Genomic DNA, 14,765 nt, shown 5'->3' with positions numbered 1-14,765 from the left:
TGAGCATGAAAGCCAGCTGGGGATTTTTTATTTTTATCTCTTATTTTGTCTTTCTAAATAATCTCTGAATTGGCAGTAATAATTGGAAGCTGGATAAAAGCAGAAGTAGATGACCACAGCCCAGTTAAATCAGTATTATTTTTTCTGGTATGTTAGGATATTCTTATAGAAGCTATGTATTAAGGTTATTCTGCATTAAGATACCTCTAGAGAGGAAGGCTTTGGTTGTTATTGTAGAAGCACCCTCTTCTATTCAGTCAAGCATTAAAATTGGCAGCAGTTCCTGGAGTAGCAAGAAAATCCTGGTTGTTGCCCTCATCTAGTTACTGAAAACAGTAAGAGGATATGTAAAAGCTTTAACTTGAAGGAAAAATATTTGTAACTGTGACAGTACGTTTCCTTACAATAATTTATGGGGAAAATGTAGGAAAGGAGGAACACAAGCTATAAATAATATTCCATATGTAAACATAATGGCAGCAGCAAATTCTTTTTATTTAAAAATTAATACTGATATTCATTAATATAAATTACCACATTTCAGATGACTCTGATGTCCTTGAGGCCAGATGTCACTGACTGATTTACTGCTTCCTGGGGGGGAGGAGCAGATCCTGTTTTGTCAATGTAGGCAACCAAATTGCTTCAGATAGCTATTTTGGACTAGATTAATTACTGATGTATTGTCAACAAAGTTGATTCACATCTCGTCTCAGAAACATGGAAAATTCTCTTTTGAAAGTATTAACTTGAATTCTGAAATGCAGGGAAAAGGGCATAAAGTATGTGTTTGACTTACTGAACTTTTGTCTTACTTGAGAAATAGTGGTTTGAAAGCTCCTTCCCAGGAACATGCACACAGAATTTCCATGTGTATCATTAGCAACTGGGGAACATAATTCAGAGTCCAAGTTTAATTCCTCATTGATCTTAATTCTACTTTAAATATTAATACAAATGTGTACAGTGAAGGCGTTCAGAAGGAAGCTCTACCATCTTAATCACACAACATAGATCATACATCTGGATTAAGTTTTTAAATGCTTCAAAATATCCTTCAGTCCTTTGGACCTTGGATATAGCACTGCTGCAGAATAGGATGGCAAATATATTTGTAGAGCGATTTGTAGAGCCTCCCAGAAAAACCTCCTGTGAGAAGGCTGGAGGGCAATGCCTTAGAAGGCAAGTAGGGTGGATTTGTTGTGTTTGCACATGCTGGCAGGTTAAAGGTGGGGAGGAAGGCAGATTTGAGTCAGTGTGGCCGTGCATCTCTGTCCATTAGTTATTCATTCAAATTCAACCACATGAAATGCAGGCAGCTAGCAAACAATATCATGAAATGCCTTTTATTCCAGCAACTGAAATTCAGCACATTTATAGGTGTGCAGCTGGGCATGCTTAGCATGAATGGCAAACTAATGTAAATCCTGTATTAAATATTTTGTTTCATAGCAGATCTCACATATATATATACATATATATATATATATGTATGTATATGAGAGAGGTCTGTGCAGGTACCTGGTAGCACAAAGTCCTGTGGCATACTGTTAGAAATACACAGATGAGACAAATATAAAGAATGACTCACAAAGAACACCCTTTTTAAAATGCTCCTGCCATTCATATAAAATCAAATCCCTATCAGTTGGAAAGCCATTGAAAGGCTTTGAAAGATGTTACAAGGCTTTAGAAATGGTCCGTGCTGAACTTGGGATATTTTTTCCAATGCTTATAAATCATTGTTTTCCTATGTTTGGTAAGATTAGCTACAGAGAATTTGTTAACACTCTGTGGAATGGAGTACAGAATTTCAGATAATATTAAACTGAAATGGTGGTTTTAAAATGTTTCTGTGTTACAAAAGCAAACGCACCACCCCCTCAGTCTCTTTTCTCATTTCTGAAATAAGTAAACATAAACTATAAATTCTAATTTTCAGCAAGTATGTTAGTAAATCCAAACTGACCTTGACCTTAGCTTTGCCAATTTCCAAACTCTGATATTCATTCCCGGAGTGGATTGTTTCCCTTCATACCACATACATAAATACTGCAAACCTTTCCAATGACTTGAATTAGAGTGTAAGTAAATAGCTGGTTTTAATCTACATAATATTTTGAGAACAGACATTCTGTGCTATGACTACTAAGATATACCAAGATATACCCAGCAGCCATTTGTATAATACTAAAACCTCTTACATATGGTATTAAAAGTAATGCTATCAGCCAGGGCTTGTTTTATGCCACAGAAACTTAAATAATAAAATACAGCATGGATAAAATCTGTGATAATAGTAACTTAAGCAAAATTAATTTAAGTAACAGATAAACATCTGGGGGAAAATGTAATGGCATATTGGTAAGTTATGCAAAGCTAATTTTATAGTAACAGCCACATCTGTGGAACTCGTTTATTAGAATGCTTTACCAATCTTCTTTCCTGACATTATTTTGTTTTAAAAATTTTCCTGTATGCTATTTTATTGTCTTTGCTCTGCCTACATTTGTAAAAAGGTAATTTGCTAGTTCTTAACAACAAGAAAGCTATGTGGGTTTACATACAGAACAACATGACACTTTTGATACTTGCCTCTCTTTATGCAAGCTTTTACTAGAAAGAATGCCAGAGAAAAACAGTGGCGTGGGGCTATACATTTGATACTGGGGTGGGAAAGTAAAGCTGATACTGAACAGTATTTACTATATTAAGTTCTCCTGAATGTTAGAGCAGCCTCTAGCCTGCTCTAACTTGTCCAGATTCAAGTGGCCTTTTGGAACCCCACCACATCTAGGAATTAGTAAGACTATTGCTTTAGACTATATAAGACTATTAACTTCTGCTTTCTCCAGTCTCTTTAAGAGCATCCTTTTATCTGCAGCTGACACTAATACGCCATCTACATTTATGCAACTGCCTTATGATTTCTTTATGTTTGAATTCTCATGCACCCATTGGGCTGCAATGTGCAGGAAAATATTCCCAGTAATTTTAAGGCTTTATCATCTTGCCAAACTGTTTCTCACATTTCTATAGTTATATTGATTCAAGAGGACACTTTCAGTAATACATCTTTGTCATAGTGAATAATGCTCACATAATGACAGATCTTCAGGAATTAAAAAAAAAGGAGGATGAATTTTTTAATGTGGGTCAGTGGAATTAATTCACCATAAATATACTCAGACTTCAGAAACTAACAATGTGTTTTTTAAAGCCACTGTAACTGTATAAAACTTACTGTGTCTCCTTCTCTGTTTTTAAATAGATTTTACTACAGAGCCATTGGCGCTATTAAACATGAGGTTTTGTTCAAAGGAAATACAAAGACTTAATTGGTTTTTTTGAGGGTTTTTTTTGTGTTTTTTTTTTTTTTAAGGAAAGTATTGCATCAGAAGGATTCGTTTAAATACGTTTGTTGGCTTCAGGCTCTCACCACAATTCATTCGTTCTAATTTTCCCCTGGACTAGTTAAGGACACAATGTATATGAAGGAGCAATGCAGAATGGCATTTTTAGGTCACTATATTTTGGCTGTAAACTGTAGTTCTGCTCATAAATTTATTATTACTAAACAAAATACTTCATATTCAACATTGAAGTTTCACAGTCTTTTAAAAAAAACTTTTGGCTGAATGTTGAGACTATTATGGCTCATTAAAGAGACTAGTTCTGCTGTAATTTAGTTATTTCTTCAAGATCCAAGGGTTATTATTAGACATGGAACAGATGAGTAAAGAATGGCTCTTTTTAAAAGGATGCAGTGAAGTAAAAATATTGTTCTGAAAGAGGACCTCTGAAAATCTTATCTGTGCTACAAAACTGTATTTCATCATCCAGAAAATGATTTAAAAGCCCAGTCTAGTTTTTTTACATTATTTAATTTTTTTGAAATTTGAACTGGAGGGAATAAATGGAACAATGATTTAATCTAAATTAAGAAATTATTTTGAGTAAATAGTTAACTAACTAACCAAAAATATGTTATTTTAAGGAAGCAGAAAGTAATTGTGAATTCTCATCCAATTCAGTTTATATTTTTAATAAGAAAATATAAGGCAAGAAACAGAGAAAATTGAAATATTTGCTAAATCAAAAGAGCTCTAGGTTTTTGGATTTGGTTTTTTTCGTGGGGTTTTTTTTTTAGGAATTTGAGATTAAAGTTTCTTTTTATTTTAGAAATAACATTTAGCTCAACTCAAGGTTTTTGCATTTTGATGTGCAAACTATACTTTCCAACTATTCCTTTTGTGAGTCTGTAGGCACTAGCACAATGTAAAATTTGAGTCATTAGTGATACAGAAAAATGTTTCTATAAAATCTGATTTTCTTCTTACTTAAATTCAGGAAATCTTCCTGTCAGGCTCTTGGGTTCTTATAAACATGAGTTAATACCGTCTACTTTTTTTAGTGAGCTCACACATGACAGGAAATCTTGAAGAAAAAGACAAAGTCCAAACATAACTTCTGAACAATTTCCAGAACTACGAAAGAGATTTTTAATGTGATAAAGTATAATGGCTAGGTCTCACTTTTTATTTTCAGTTCTTGTTATGACTTTTGCAAATGTACAGACCCTTGAATATTTTCGGCGTGTTTAACTGTAGCAAGTAACTAAACAAACCAAATATCAAACTAGCTGTGATTTCAAAGGTATGAGGAAATTAATTAATGGGAGCTGCAACTACCCTGATGTGAATTAATGTAGTTACATGTTTGTAATAGCTGACTCAGAACTGGAACATCTGCCTGGTATTCTCAGTGGGCATTTCCCACTGCAGAGGCCCTAGATATACCATTTTAGTATTATACACTGTTCCTTGCTTGTTCAAAAAAATTGTCCCCCTGTTCTCTCTCATCAGTTAAAAAAAAAACAAACCAAAATACAACCCACAAAAAACACACATGCAAAAAAAGACACAAACCCTTGTCCCTTCAGAGGATGCAGGGCCACCTTCTGCATCACTCACAAGAGCCCAAGCACAGAATAAGTACTGCATCCAGCTACTTCGGAGGGGAAAAGCCATTTCCCTGTCAGAGCATTCCTGGAGCCACAGTTCACATGCCAGCAGAATACCAGTGAGGTTCCCATGTGTACAGGAAAGAGAAGTGGGAGCAAGCATGATGAAGCAGCAAAACTTGTACCGTTGACAACTCTTAAATTATAGCCACATATTTCTTAGGGCCTTACTTGATGCAGGGTGATTCCAACTTTTCTCCAGCTGATTCCTTTGATAGAGTACCCTAGTGGTCAGCTGAGTCCTTTACTTCCAAAATGCAACCAGATCCCTGCTCAGAAGTGACATATTTTTATTGGGAAGACTGCATGTTATCTAGGCACTGTGTTTTCTAAACTTAATTATCCACATGAGTAAGATGCTGTAGTGTTATGAAATTATCAAAATCATCTGTTCTTGCCAAGTATTATAAAGAAGGCCCCTTGAGATGCAGCTAGAAATTAAAGCTGATCTATAATCATTTTCAGTATGCTTTCCAGTTCTGAGCACCTGGATAGTAGCAAAAACGGTATTGTTTTTTGTTGTTTGCAGCCATTTTGTTTCCACTTAGAAAAATCTGCAATAAACCTCTGAGCAATAATTGCATTTGAATTACTTTTTTTTCTTACTTTTTTTTTTTTTTTTTAATATTGCCAGTCTGCGATTGAACTTGCTGAACCTGCAGATCCTCCCTTCCCTGCTCTGCTGGAAGAAGGCATACCTTCGGGTATCTATTCATCATTCATAACATCACTAACAGCTGCAGAGACAGGATCTAAGGTAGAGAGTTTTGTGCTTCGGTGTTTTGTTTGTTTTTTTTTTTAAGATAGTTTTCAATGAGTCTCCTACCTCATTTATTTCCCATTGGAGCCCAGACACTAATGACATCTACTCTCAAGAACATAGCATGCATTCTCTCCTAAGATTGAATGAAATTACTTTTAATGCATTAATCAGTTAGCAGAGGACATTTATTTGAGTCAGCACCTCTGAGCTCTCAAGCCATGCAACTTCATAACCTCAGGATCTGCCTGGCCTGGGCAGTGAGGGAGAGACACTGATGGTCTCTGTCAGAGCAGGAGTTCTCAAAAGCAGGCATCATGTCTTGTTGCATGTCTTCAGGCTTGACACTGTTTGGTCTTGTAGACAGCAGGATAATGTTGTAACTCACACATTTCTTGTGGTTGGTTGCTGCTAGGGTTCTGATCAAGAGGAATCTGATCAAGGGGAAGAGCTCTGTCCAGAGGCAGATTCCTTTGAGGTAGATTCTGTGGCTGCTGTCACAGCCGAAGATCAGAAGTCCGCAGAGTACGAAATCCCAAATGAAATTATTGGCAACCTTGAGGTACTAATATTAGAAAGCTATTCACTGATTTTGTCTATAGTTAATTAGATAGCTCAGCCTTAATGAATACAAACTGTATTCATGCTAAAGCTGGCAAAAAGCACATCCATATGCTGTAAAAATGTGAATTAGCCTCTATAAATAACTCCTAGTTTAGTCAGCTTACATGTGATAAAAAATATTCAGTAATATAACAACATATATCTTCAGCATTTCTATGTGTTAAGAAACATGGGCCAAATCCTGCACTCAGTGATGTCAGTGGTAAAATTCCTCTTCAGTGGTTCAGGATCAGCTGCTGTGATGGAGCATATGCAATGCGATGGAGCAATGTGTGCTTAATATAAATTGTTAGATGCATCTATGTTACACATCCTTCAATATGCATAAGAAATAACACATTCATGCCAGTTCTAGACTTGATTTGGTAGGTGTGTAACTACTCTACAAGAGCTGCCTTAATGGAACACATCAGGTGGCCCTGGTCTGCAAACCCTGAGGAGTCTGAGTTCTTTCTGCGGGATTCATGAAACGGAAGGAAGCTACTGTCAGTGAATGGACTTAAATTTGTTGTAGGGTGACCTGCTTCCCTACGAGGAGATCTGTAAATTGAAACATGTGGAAACCCAGCAGAGTAAATCATTGTTCTTTTGTAAACTACTCCCTCAAGTGTATGAAATTATTGAAAGCAAACCAGCTAGAACTCAGTTCCACTAAGGAACTGGTGGAATTTGGTCTTACTTGCAACAAACAAGTGCCATTAGCACTTTAAACTTTAGATACAGTGCACTGGACACTGTTGACAAAGCAGGTTATTAAATTATGAAATAATATCATAAATATAAAAGTTATTAAATTAGGATTTCCCGAGGTGGGTGTCTCCATAGGGCAGTCTTCAACACCGGAGCGAGGGGAAACCCCGCATACCGGAGCCTCAGCTCTGAGCAGCGAGACCCACCCACGGAGCGTCCAGCCCCCGCCGGGCCGTGCCCAGGAGCCGGTAGCTCTACTGACGCGAGCGGGGACTCACAGAGGGCGGTGCCAGGAGGGACGGCACCGCCCTGAGCGGGGAAAACCCGCCCCAGCGGGAGCGGGAATTGGGCGTGATGCGGCAGTTGGCGCCGGCAGCGGGAGCGGGTAGAGAGCGGGATGGGGAGCGCTCGCCTCAGGGCCAGGGCCAGGGCCAGGGCCCGGTCTGGGAGCTCTGCCCTGGCTGCCCCGGCGGTGGCAGCGTCGGAACCGGGCAGAGCAGAAGAGCGGGGAGGCTGCAGTGCACAGCTTGGAGTGTAGAGAGTGCCTGCACTGGTCTGGTGAGGGGAGGGTGCACAATGGGCAGGGGAAATCCTGCCTAATCAATTCTGTGGTCTTCTGTGGTCGAGCAACAGAACTGATGGACAGGGGTAGAGCAGTTGATGTCATCTACCTGGGCTTGTGTAAAGCGTTCGACACTGTCCCACATGACATCCTTGTCTCTAAATTGGAGAGACATCAATTTGATGGATGGACCACTCGGTGGATAAAGAACTGGCTGGATGGCTGCAAGCAAAGAGTTGTGGTCAATGGCTCAATGTCCAGCTGGAGACCAGTAACGAGTGGTGTCCCTCAGGGATCGGTGTCGGGACCGATCTTGTTCAACATCTTCGTCGCTGACATGGACAGTGGGATTGAGTGCGCCCTCAGCAGGTTTGCCGATGACACCAAGCTGTGTGGTTCAGTTGATACGCTGGAGGGAAGGAATGCCATCCAGAGGGACCTTGACACGCTTGTGAGGTGGGCTGATGCCAACCTCATGAAGATTAACCATGCCAAGTGCAAGGTCCTACACCTGGGTCGGAGCAATCCCAGGCACAGCTACAGGTTGGGCAGAGAAGAGATTCAGAGCAGCCCTGCAGAGAAGGACTTGGGGGTGTTGGTTGATGAGAAAATGAACATGAGCCAGCTTCAGTGTGTGCTTGCAGCCCAGAAAGCCAACCGTATCCTGGGCTGCATCCAGAGGAGCATGACCAGCAGGTTGAAGGAGGTGATCCTGCCCCTTTACTCTGCTCTCGTGAGACCTCACCTGGAGTATTGTGTGCAGTTCTGGTGTCCTCAACATAAAAAGGACATGGAACTGTTGGAACAAGTCCAGAGAAGGGCCACGAGGATGGTCAGGGGACTGGAGCACCTCCCATATGAAGACGGGCTGAGAAAGTTGGGGCTGTTCAGGCTGGAGAAAAGAAGGCTGCGTGGAGACCTCGTAGCAGCCTTCCAGTATCTGAAGGGGGGCCATAGGGATGCTGGGGAGGGACTCTTCATTAGGGACTGTAGTGATAGGACAAGGGGTAATGGGTTAAAACATAAACAGGGGAAGTTTAGATTGGATATAAGGAAGAAGTTCTTTACTGTAAGGGTGGTAAGGCACTGGAGTGGGTTGCACAGGGAAGCTGTGAATGCTCCATCCCTGGCAGTGTTCAAGGCCAGGTTGGACAGAGCCTTGGGTGACATGGTTTAATGTGAGGTGTCCCTGGCCATGGTGGTGGGGGGGGGTTAGAACTAGATGATCTTAAGGTCCTTTCCAACCCAAACCATTCTCTGATTCTAAATATCTAATATTACCTGAAAATAGTGTGATATTAATAAATTGTTTTACATGGGTTGTGTATAATTGGGGAATATGAATTTGAATAATGATGCCATCATTTGATCTAACTATTTGATTTTGTATTCCATTTTAACATGTCTTTAGAAACAGGAAGGAACCTTGCTTATGTTGTCTTGTTCCTATCCCTACCTGCAGAAAAAATTAAGTGCCTGGTTTTCACTTGACCTTGATTTCATTAGCTTCAGTGCTATGAGCTTTTTTACTTTACAAAAACTGCATAGATGAGAAAAACACCTTTTTCCAATTTTAGTTTTTGTAAGTCTTCCACCAGTGTATCTTTTTCACCTGATTTCTCAGTTTCTTGACCTTTGAGGTAATCTTATAAGTAGATTTTTACCTGATACATGGTCAGACTCACCATTTTGTTATGAGTGAACTGTGATTTCACAATCTGCATTATTTCTCCAGGGAGCACAAGGCAGCTGTTGCTCTAGTTGAGTATAGAAAACAACTTTTAGTCTGATGCCACAGTGCTGACAGTAATCACAACAGCAACCCTAATGAAGCATGGTGGCAGCTGATTTTCACTGTAGGCAGAATCTGAGACAGAGGGATGTAAAAACTGGAGAAGAAAGTCAGCTGGATTGGCTGGGAGAGAATTGGCATGGAGGGTTAGTGTTCCACAGCAAAGCAACGAAATATGCATGTAATGTGAAGGGATGGGGACATACTTATTGATACTTGAGGGTGGATTGAATATGGTGAAGGCTGTCCCCAAAGCTAAAAAGTTGAGGCAGAAATTCCAGCTTTTTGATGCTAATCTGAGCTACTGAGAACTTTGAAAACATTTTAGCTGTCATTGTGTGTTGATGGGTTGCAGTATAGCACTAGGGATTTCTAGGACCGGCAAGCCAAAAACTTCCTAAAATGGCAAGTTACTGCAAGCTTTTCTGGGCCAAATCAGTTAACTTTATCAAAATTACATGAAGCCCACTAAGAATGTAACTCTGAATTTTGGAACAGTTTATGCAGAGTCTGTAAAGGACCTATGAGCCTGTTCCAATTGTTTAAACAAAACTTTGTGACTCTTGGAAAAATTGTCATAGTAGTCCTTCCCATTTATCACATATTTTTGCAATGATGAATTCTGATATTGAGAAATACACATAAATTCCCCATAAAGCCCCAATATTTGTGGCCTTTTTCCCAGTGATCCCACATTTCCAAATTCTGTAGAATTAAAGATTGCTACGCATTATCACTGCCAAAGATTTCACTAAAAAATGTCACAACCCTCCTACCTTCCCCACAAATGTTACACTGTAAATTAAGCACTCAATGTCTACAACAGTCTGGAGTTCCAGGATCAGATGCACATTCATAATTGTGTTTATAATTAAGACAGACAAGCAACATCACAGAAATACGTTTTTTTATTGTTCATTTTCAGTAATGCTTTCTAATTCCAGCAATGTTTCAATCAAATGTGTTACACTAGAGAACAAACATCTGCAGCAAAGGAAAACAGTGGCAACAACCAAACCCCAAAGCAATTTTTATGATTTGGTGTTTAGTGGTAAAGGCTGTTTGAAAATACAGGCAAATTAACCTATCTCCCAAAACAAGATTACATGAGAAATGGCTGTTCCAGATCACTTCCTGTTCATGGCAGTCATACCATGCATCGAGTTGTGCACAGTCATATGATAAAGTGTTATCACTTAAGTGCAGCCTGAAACACCTTTCCGTCTGCAGAACAGGAAGTTGTGTAGGATAATGTCTGTCTTACTGCACTACAGTGTGTCAAAACCACAAAGACAATGTGCAGCCTAAGATAGCTCCATCATAACCAGTTTTTTTCTTCTGATTTTCTTTACAGGCAGACATAAATGAAAAGCTGCAAATGCAAGAAGTAGCTTATACTTCGAGTGCAGAAAAATTAAAAAGTCCTGAATAGCCAGATAAGAAAGGTGATGTTGAATTTCACAGAATTGGACAGTAGGGGATGGCACGCACAGGAGACTGGCCCCCTGCTGGAACGTAATTATTTTTGTATAAAGGAAAATGGCTCTGTTAACATTTACCTGGAAATAGTTCATCCCAGATCCTCAGATTTACTGTGTTCTGCCAGTGGTGTTGTTTAGTTTAGAATTAAGTAGAAGATTCTAAACAGAAGGATGCATAATTAAAACATGTTGAAGTTCAGTTTGTATCTGAGAAGAAATCCTAATTTAAAAGGAAAAAAAAAATACTGTAGTTTCGTTCTCTTTTCCTTTTTCCAGTTGTGAAATATAACTTTTTCTGCTTTACACCTATGTTTTTCATGAAACCTTGCTAGAATAAGAATACATAGGGAGAAAATCTCATTTTGAGGCACTGCAGTTATAATGAATTAATTTAGTTAACATATAATTACACTTTTCACTCTAGTTATTCATTAATAATATGTATGTTATTCCATTTTAAATTGCTTCTTAAGCTTTAAAACTAATTTAATATCTTTCACATCTTGTATTTCCACTATATTAAAATTGCATAAATGAAGAGTTTGCACTTTTACAGTATTCCCAAGCAGAGTTCCTTTAGATTCAGTGGAAAATTTTCTGGAATGCATGTAACCTTTCATCTGAGAATGCTTCTATGTTTTGTCAGACATTATAGAAATGTTTCAAACTCAAAAGGAATCCAATCAAATGAATTACCTCAGAAGAACTGGTTAAACATTTATGTTTCAAAATTGTAGTCTGTATTAACTGTTGTGTCACAGATCTCTGTGCCCTAGAAAGCATGTTAAATACAAGTGATGCTTTCAAGCATAAAGGCTGGATTGGATTACATGTTTAGTGGAATATTTGAGAAATAGAGTGTTTTATTCATTACTATTTCATATTTTTCTCACTAAGTAAAACAAGTTAGTTTTTTGTTTTGTTTCATCCCCATTTTTCATGGTGATAATGAAAAAGTTTGCAAGCCTCACTCAGCCCAGTCAAAACAAAATAGCTTGAAACAATTTTCCTACAAGGTCTTTTTTGGCATTGCCTGACTTTCAGGGGCTGCTGCTGGCTGATGCAGGGAAGAGGCACTGCCTCCACGCTCATCAGTGGGGAGCAGTCTGCAGCTGAAGGCAAATTCCAGTAGCTGCTTCTGGGTGCCAGTAGCCTGGGTGTGCTCGTTAGAGCGCAGATCACATTGGGCACAGAGCTCTTCTAAAGCAATGGTTTGACATTTTAAGCGGGCAGAGTATTTTACTTGGTCTCGTGTTGAGAAAAATTCTCCCCCTAGTACGTGATTGGGAGAAGTAAAGCTCTGTAATGATTCACTTCCAAGTTTTCTTGATTGCTCTTTCCAGCACTGGCCAGCAAATTAGTGACAGCTTCCTTTCAGCTAGTAAAAGCTAACTGTTCTGGTTTGAACACTGAAGGAATTAATGCAGAATTATTAGTTTTACCTGTAAAACAGGGTTTTCTTTTATATTAAATTTTTAAATTTGTTAATATTGCTGGTTATATTCTTTGTTGTTTTATTGTTTTGAAATATGGGTTGGGTTTTTTTGCTATCAAAACTTTCTCAAATCAAAATGCCCTTTTCGATACTTAAAATCAGCTCACAGCACGTTATGCTAATGTCACAAGTTTCCCTGGTTTTGAACTCAAAGGTGAGAACAGAGTTTCTGAAGAGAGCTGTCCGTATGGAAAAAAGAAAAAAGAGTATTTAAAATACTTTTTAGGGAAAATGTGTTACTGGCAACTCAGCATTGTTTAGCACTTCAGACTTTAATCTGAAGACTACATTCCTGCTGTAGCGTGAAGCAGAAAGGGACTAACTGTGATTTATGATAAGACCAATGCTAAACAAAGGCTTTGTCCATATCTTTTCCTCCCTCTCCCAGATTTTGTAGAACCTCTGGGAAATTTTAAAGTGCTTTGAAGATGAGAAATTGTATATGAACATCAAGTATTGCTGCAATGATTTCTTAGCATTCAGTCTTAGTACATATGCATAACAGCTGAGGTATTGCAGAAATCCAAAGTGAAGTTCAAATCCCACAAACTGTATTTGTAACTATCTTCCTGCTGAACTAAATAATGTTACCAATAAAAAATAGCCCTAGGGATTTTTTTGGGAGTGAGAGGGGAGGGAGGATAGTCAGAAAGCTGAGGAGGGAAGATGAGTAAAAGGTAGACATAATATCTCTCTAAGAAGTCAGAGTGCATGTTCTGACACAGCATATGAACATCAAATTGAAGAATCCTTTAATGTCTTCAGAATGTTAATATGAAATGCAAAACGTCATGCTTTGGATAGATGGGTAGGAACAAAATGTTCAGATGCAATATGGTGCATTAGGAACAGTCTCCATTCTGCATTCCTGGCTTTTCCATTGGTTTAAATCAGGCTTGCTGTTTCTCAGGTCTCTCGCGTCATGTTGAGTTACTGCTATAGTCATCTCTAAAAATAATTATACTGTCATTCCTGGGACCTATACTTGAGGCTTTGGTATGCCAATCTTTGATTTCTATTTTTTTCTTTCTTCCTTTTATTTTTTCCCCAACGCTGTTGCTGTAACATTTTTTTTACAATACACATATTTAACGTGGTTCCTAACATGTTCCCACCCTACAGAGCTTTCAATTCAAATCAGATCTTGTGAAAGGAAAGAGAGAGGTGTTATGATCTACCTTGTCTGCCAGAGAAGTGGTGGTTTATCCAGGGGACAGAGGACATATTTTTTTTCCTGTGTAAGGTATAATATTATAATATTGATGCTTTTTGGCATCTTCACGGTAAAATCCAAGTCTTCGCTGGGATTTCATATTGAGACAGTGAACAACTAGTAATTATCCTCTAGCAAAAGAAAAGCTCTATTTTCAGGCAGTGCTTTCCTGCATTATACTGACAGCATGATCGAAGTTTAGAAGAGATAGCATTTTTTCTAGTGAGAAGCTGGCTTTAAAAGAGATGGGAAAGGAGACAAAAAGAGAAAACAGTTTTTTACCTGTTTCATAGTGTTTTGTCATGACCTTTTCTTCTCAAGCCTTGCTTTTCCTCTTCTGTGCCAAAACTTGATTTGAATTTGAAAATTACCACATTGTTTCCTTCCTAAAATTGTAACTGGCATTCCTAGAAAATTTGCTTTCCCAGAAAAGCCACTCTGCGTAGGCTTCAAATTCAGCTTTTCACAAGTGAGAAAAATACATTTTCTTCCATAACCTACACTGCCAACCTGACCACAAAATGTGGCAAAGTCAGCATTGCGCCCTTTAAATCAGATTTTTAAGTGCATGCTACAGCTGACCACCAAAACACATTCATCCAGATACACATATCATAGAATCATAGAAAGGTTTGGGTTGGAAGGGACCTTAGTGATCATCTAGTTCCAAGCCCCCTGTCATAGGCAGGCACACCTTCCATTAGACCAGGTTTGTTCAAAGCCCCGTCCAATCTGGCTTGGAACACTTCTAAGGATGGGGCAGCCACAGTTTCTCTGGACAACCTGTGCCAGTGCCTCACCACCCTCACAGTGAAACTTTCTTTTTTAGTATCTAAATCTCCCTTAAAGTCCTCCAGAGCATAGGTTTGATCCTGCGCTAACCTACAAGTGCATGGAAGACATCTGCTCAGAAGAAAGGGTGCCATCGTGGACTTTAACCTCTCATCTGCTGCTTGCACATATTGGTGGTGGACTGTGGATGTGACAGGTGAGATAGCAAGGCTGGTAAACTATTCATAGCTAACATTTACAGATTTACTTTTGTGAAATTTACTTGTGTGAAATTTACTCGTGTGAAATTTACTTGTGTGTTGCACCGGCCAGTATGGCATGGCATGCAGCAGC

The 14,765-nt window shown here is 38.8% G+C and overlaps 1 protein-coding gene across 2 annotated transcripts in view; it reads left to right on the top strand.

Moving 5' to 3' along the window:
* Positions 1-11,470, top strand: part of CABCOCO1 (ciliary associated calcium binding coiled-coil 1) — a 55,796-nt gene extending 44,326 nt beyond the window's left edge. For both annotated transcript variants that reach the window (XM_062634005.1, XM_062634006.1), the window contains exons 6-8: positions 5,658-5,780; positions 6,199-6,345; positions 10,806-11,470. In XM_062634005.1, coding sequence (XP_062489989.1) covers positions 5,658-5,780; positions 6,199-6,345; positions 10,806-10,883 — 348 coding nt within the window. In that variant the 3' untranslated portion in view covers positions 10,884-11,470. The remainder of the gene's footprint in view (positions 1-5,657; positions 5,781-6,198; positions 6,346-10,805) is intronic.
* The last annotated feature ends 3,295 nt before the right edge of the window (positions 11,471-14,765 follow it).

This window comes from Pezoporus occidentalis, unplaced genomic scaffold, assembly GCF_034315485.1.
Source record: "Pezoporus occidentalis ecotype Australia unplaced genomic scaffold, CSIRO_AGI_Poc_V1 ctg41, whole genome shotgun sequence".
NCBI classification, from domain to species: domain Eukaryota; kingdom Metazoa; phylum Chordata; class Aves; order Psittaciformes; family Psittacidae; genus Pezoporus; species Pezoporus occidentalis.
This window is presented reverse-complemented; position numbering and strand designations above follow the sequence as displayed.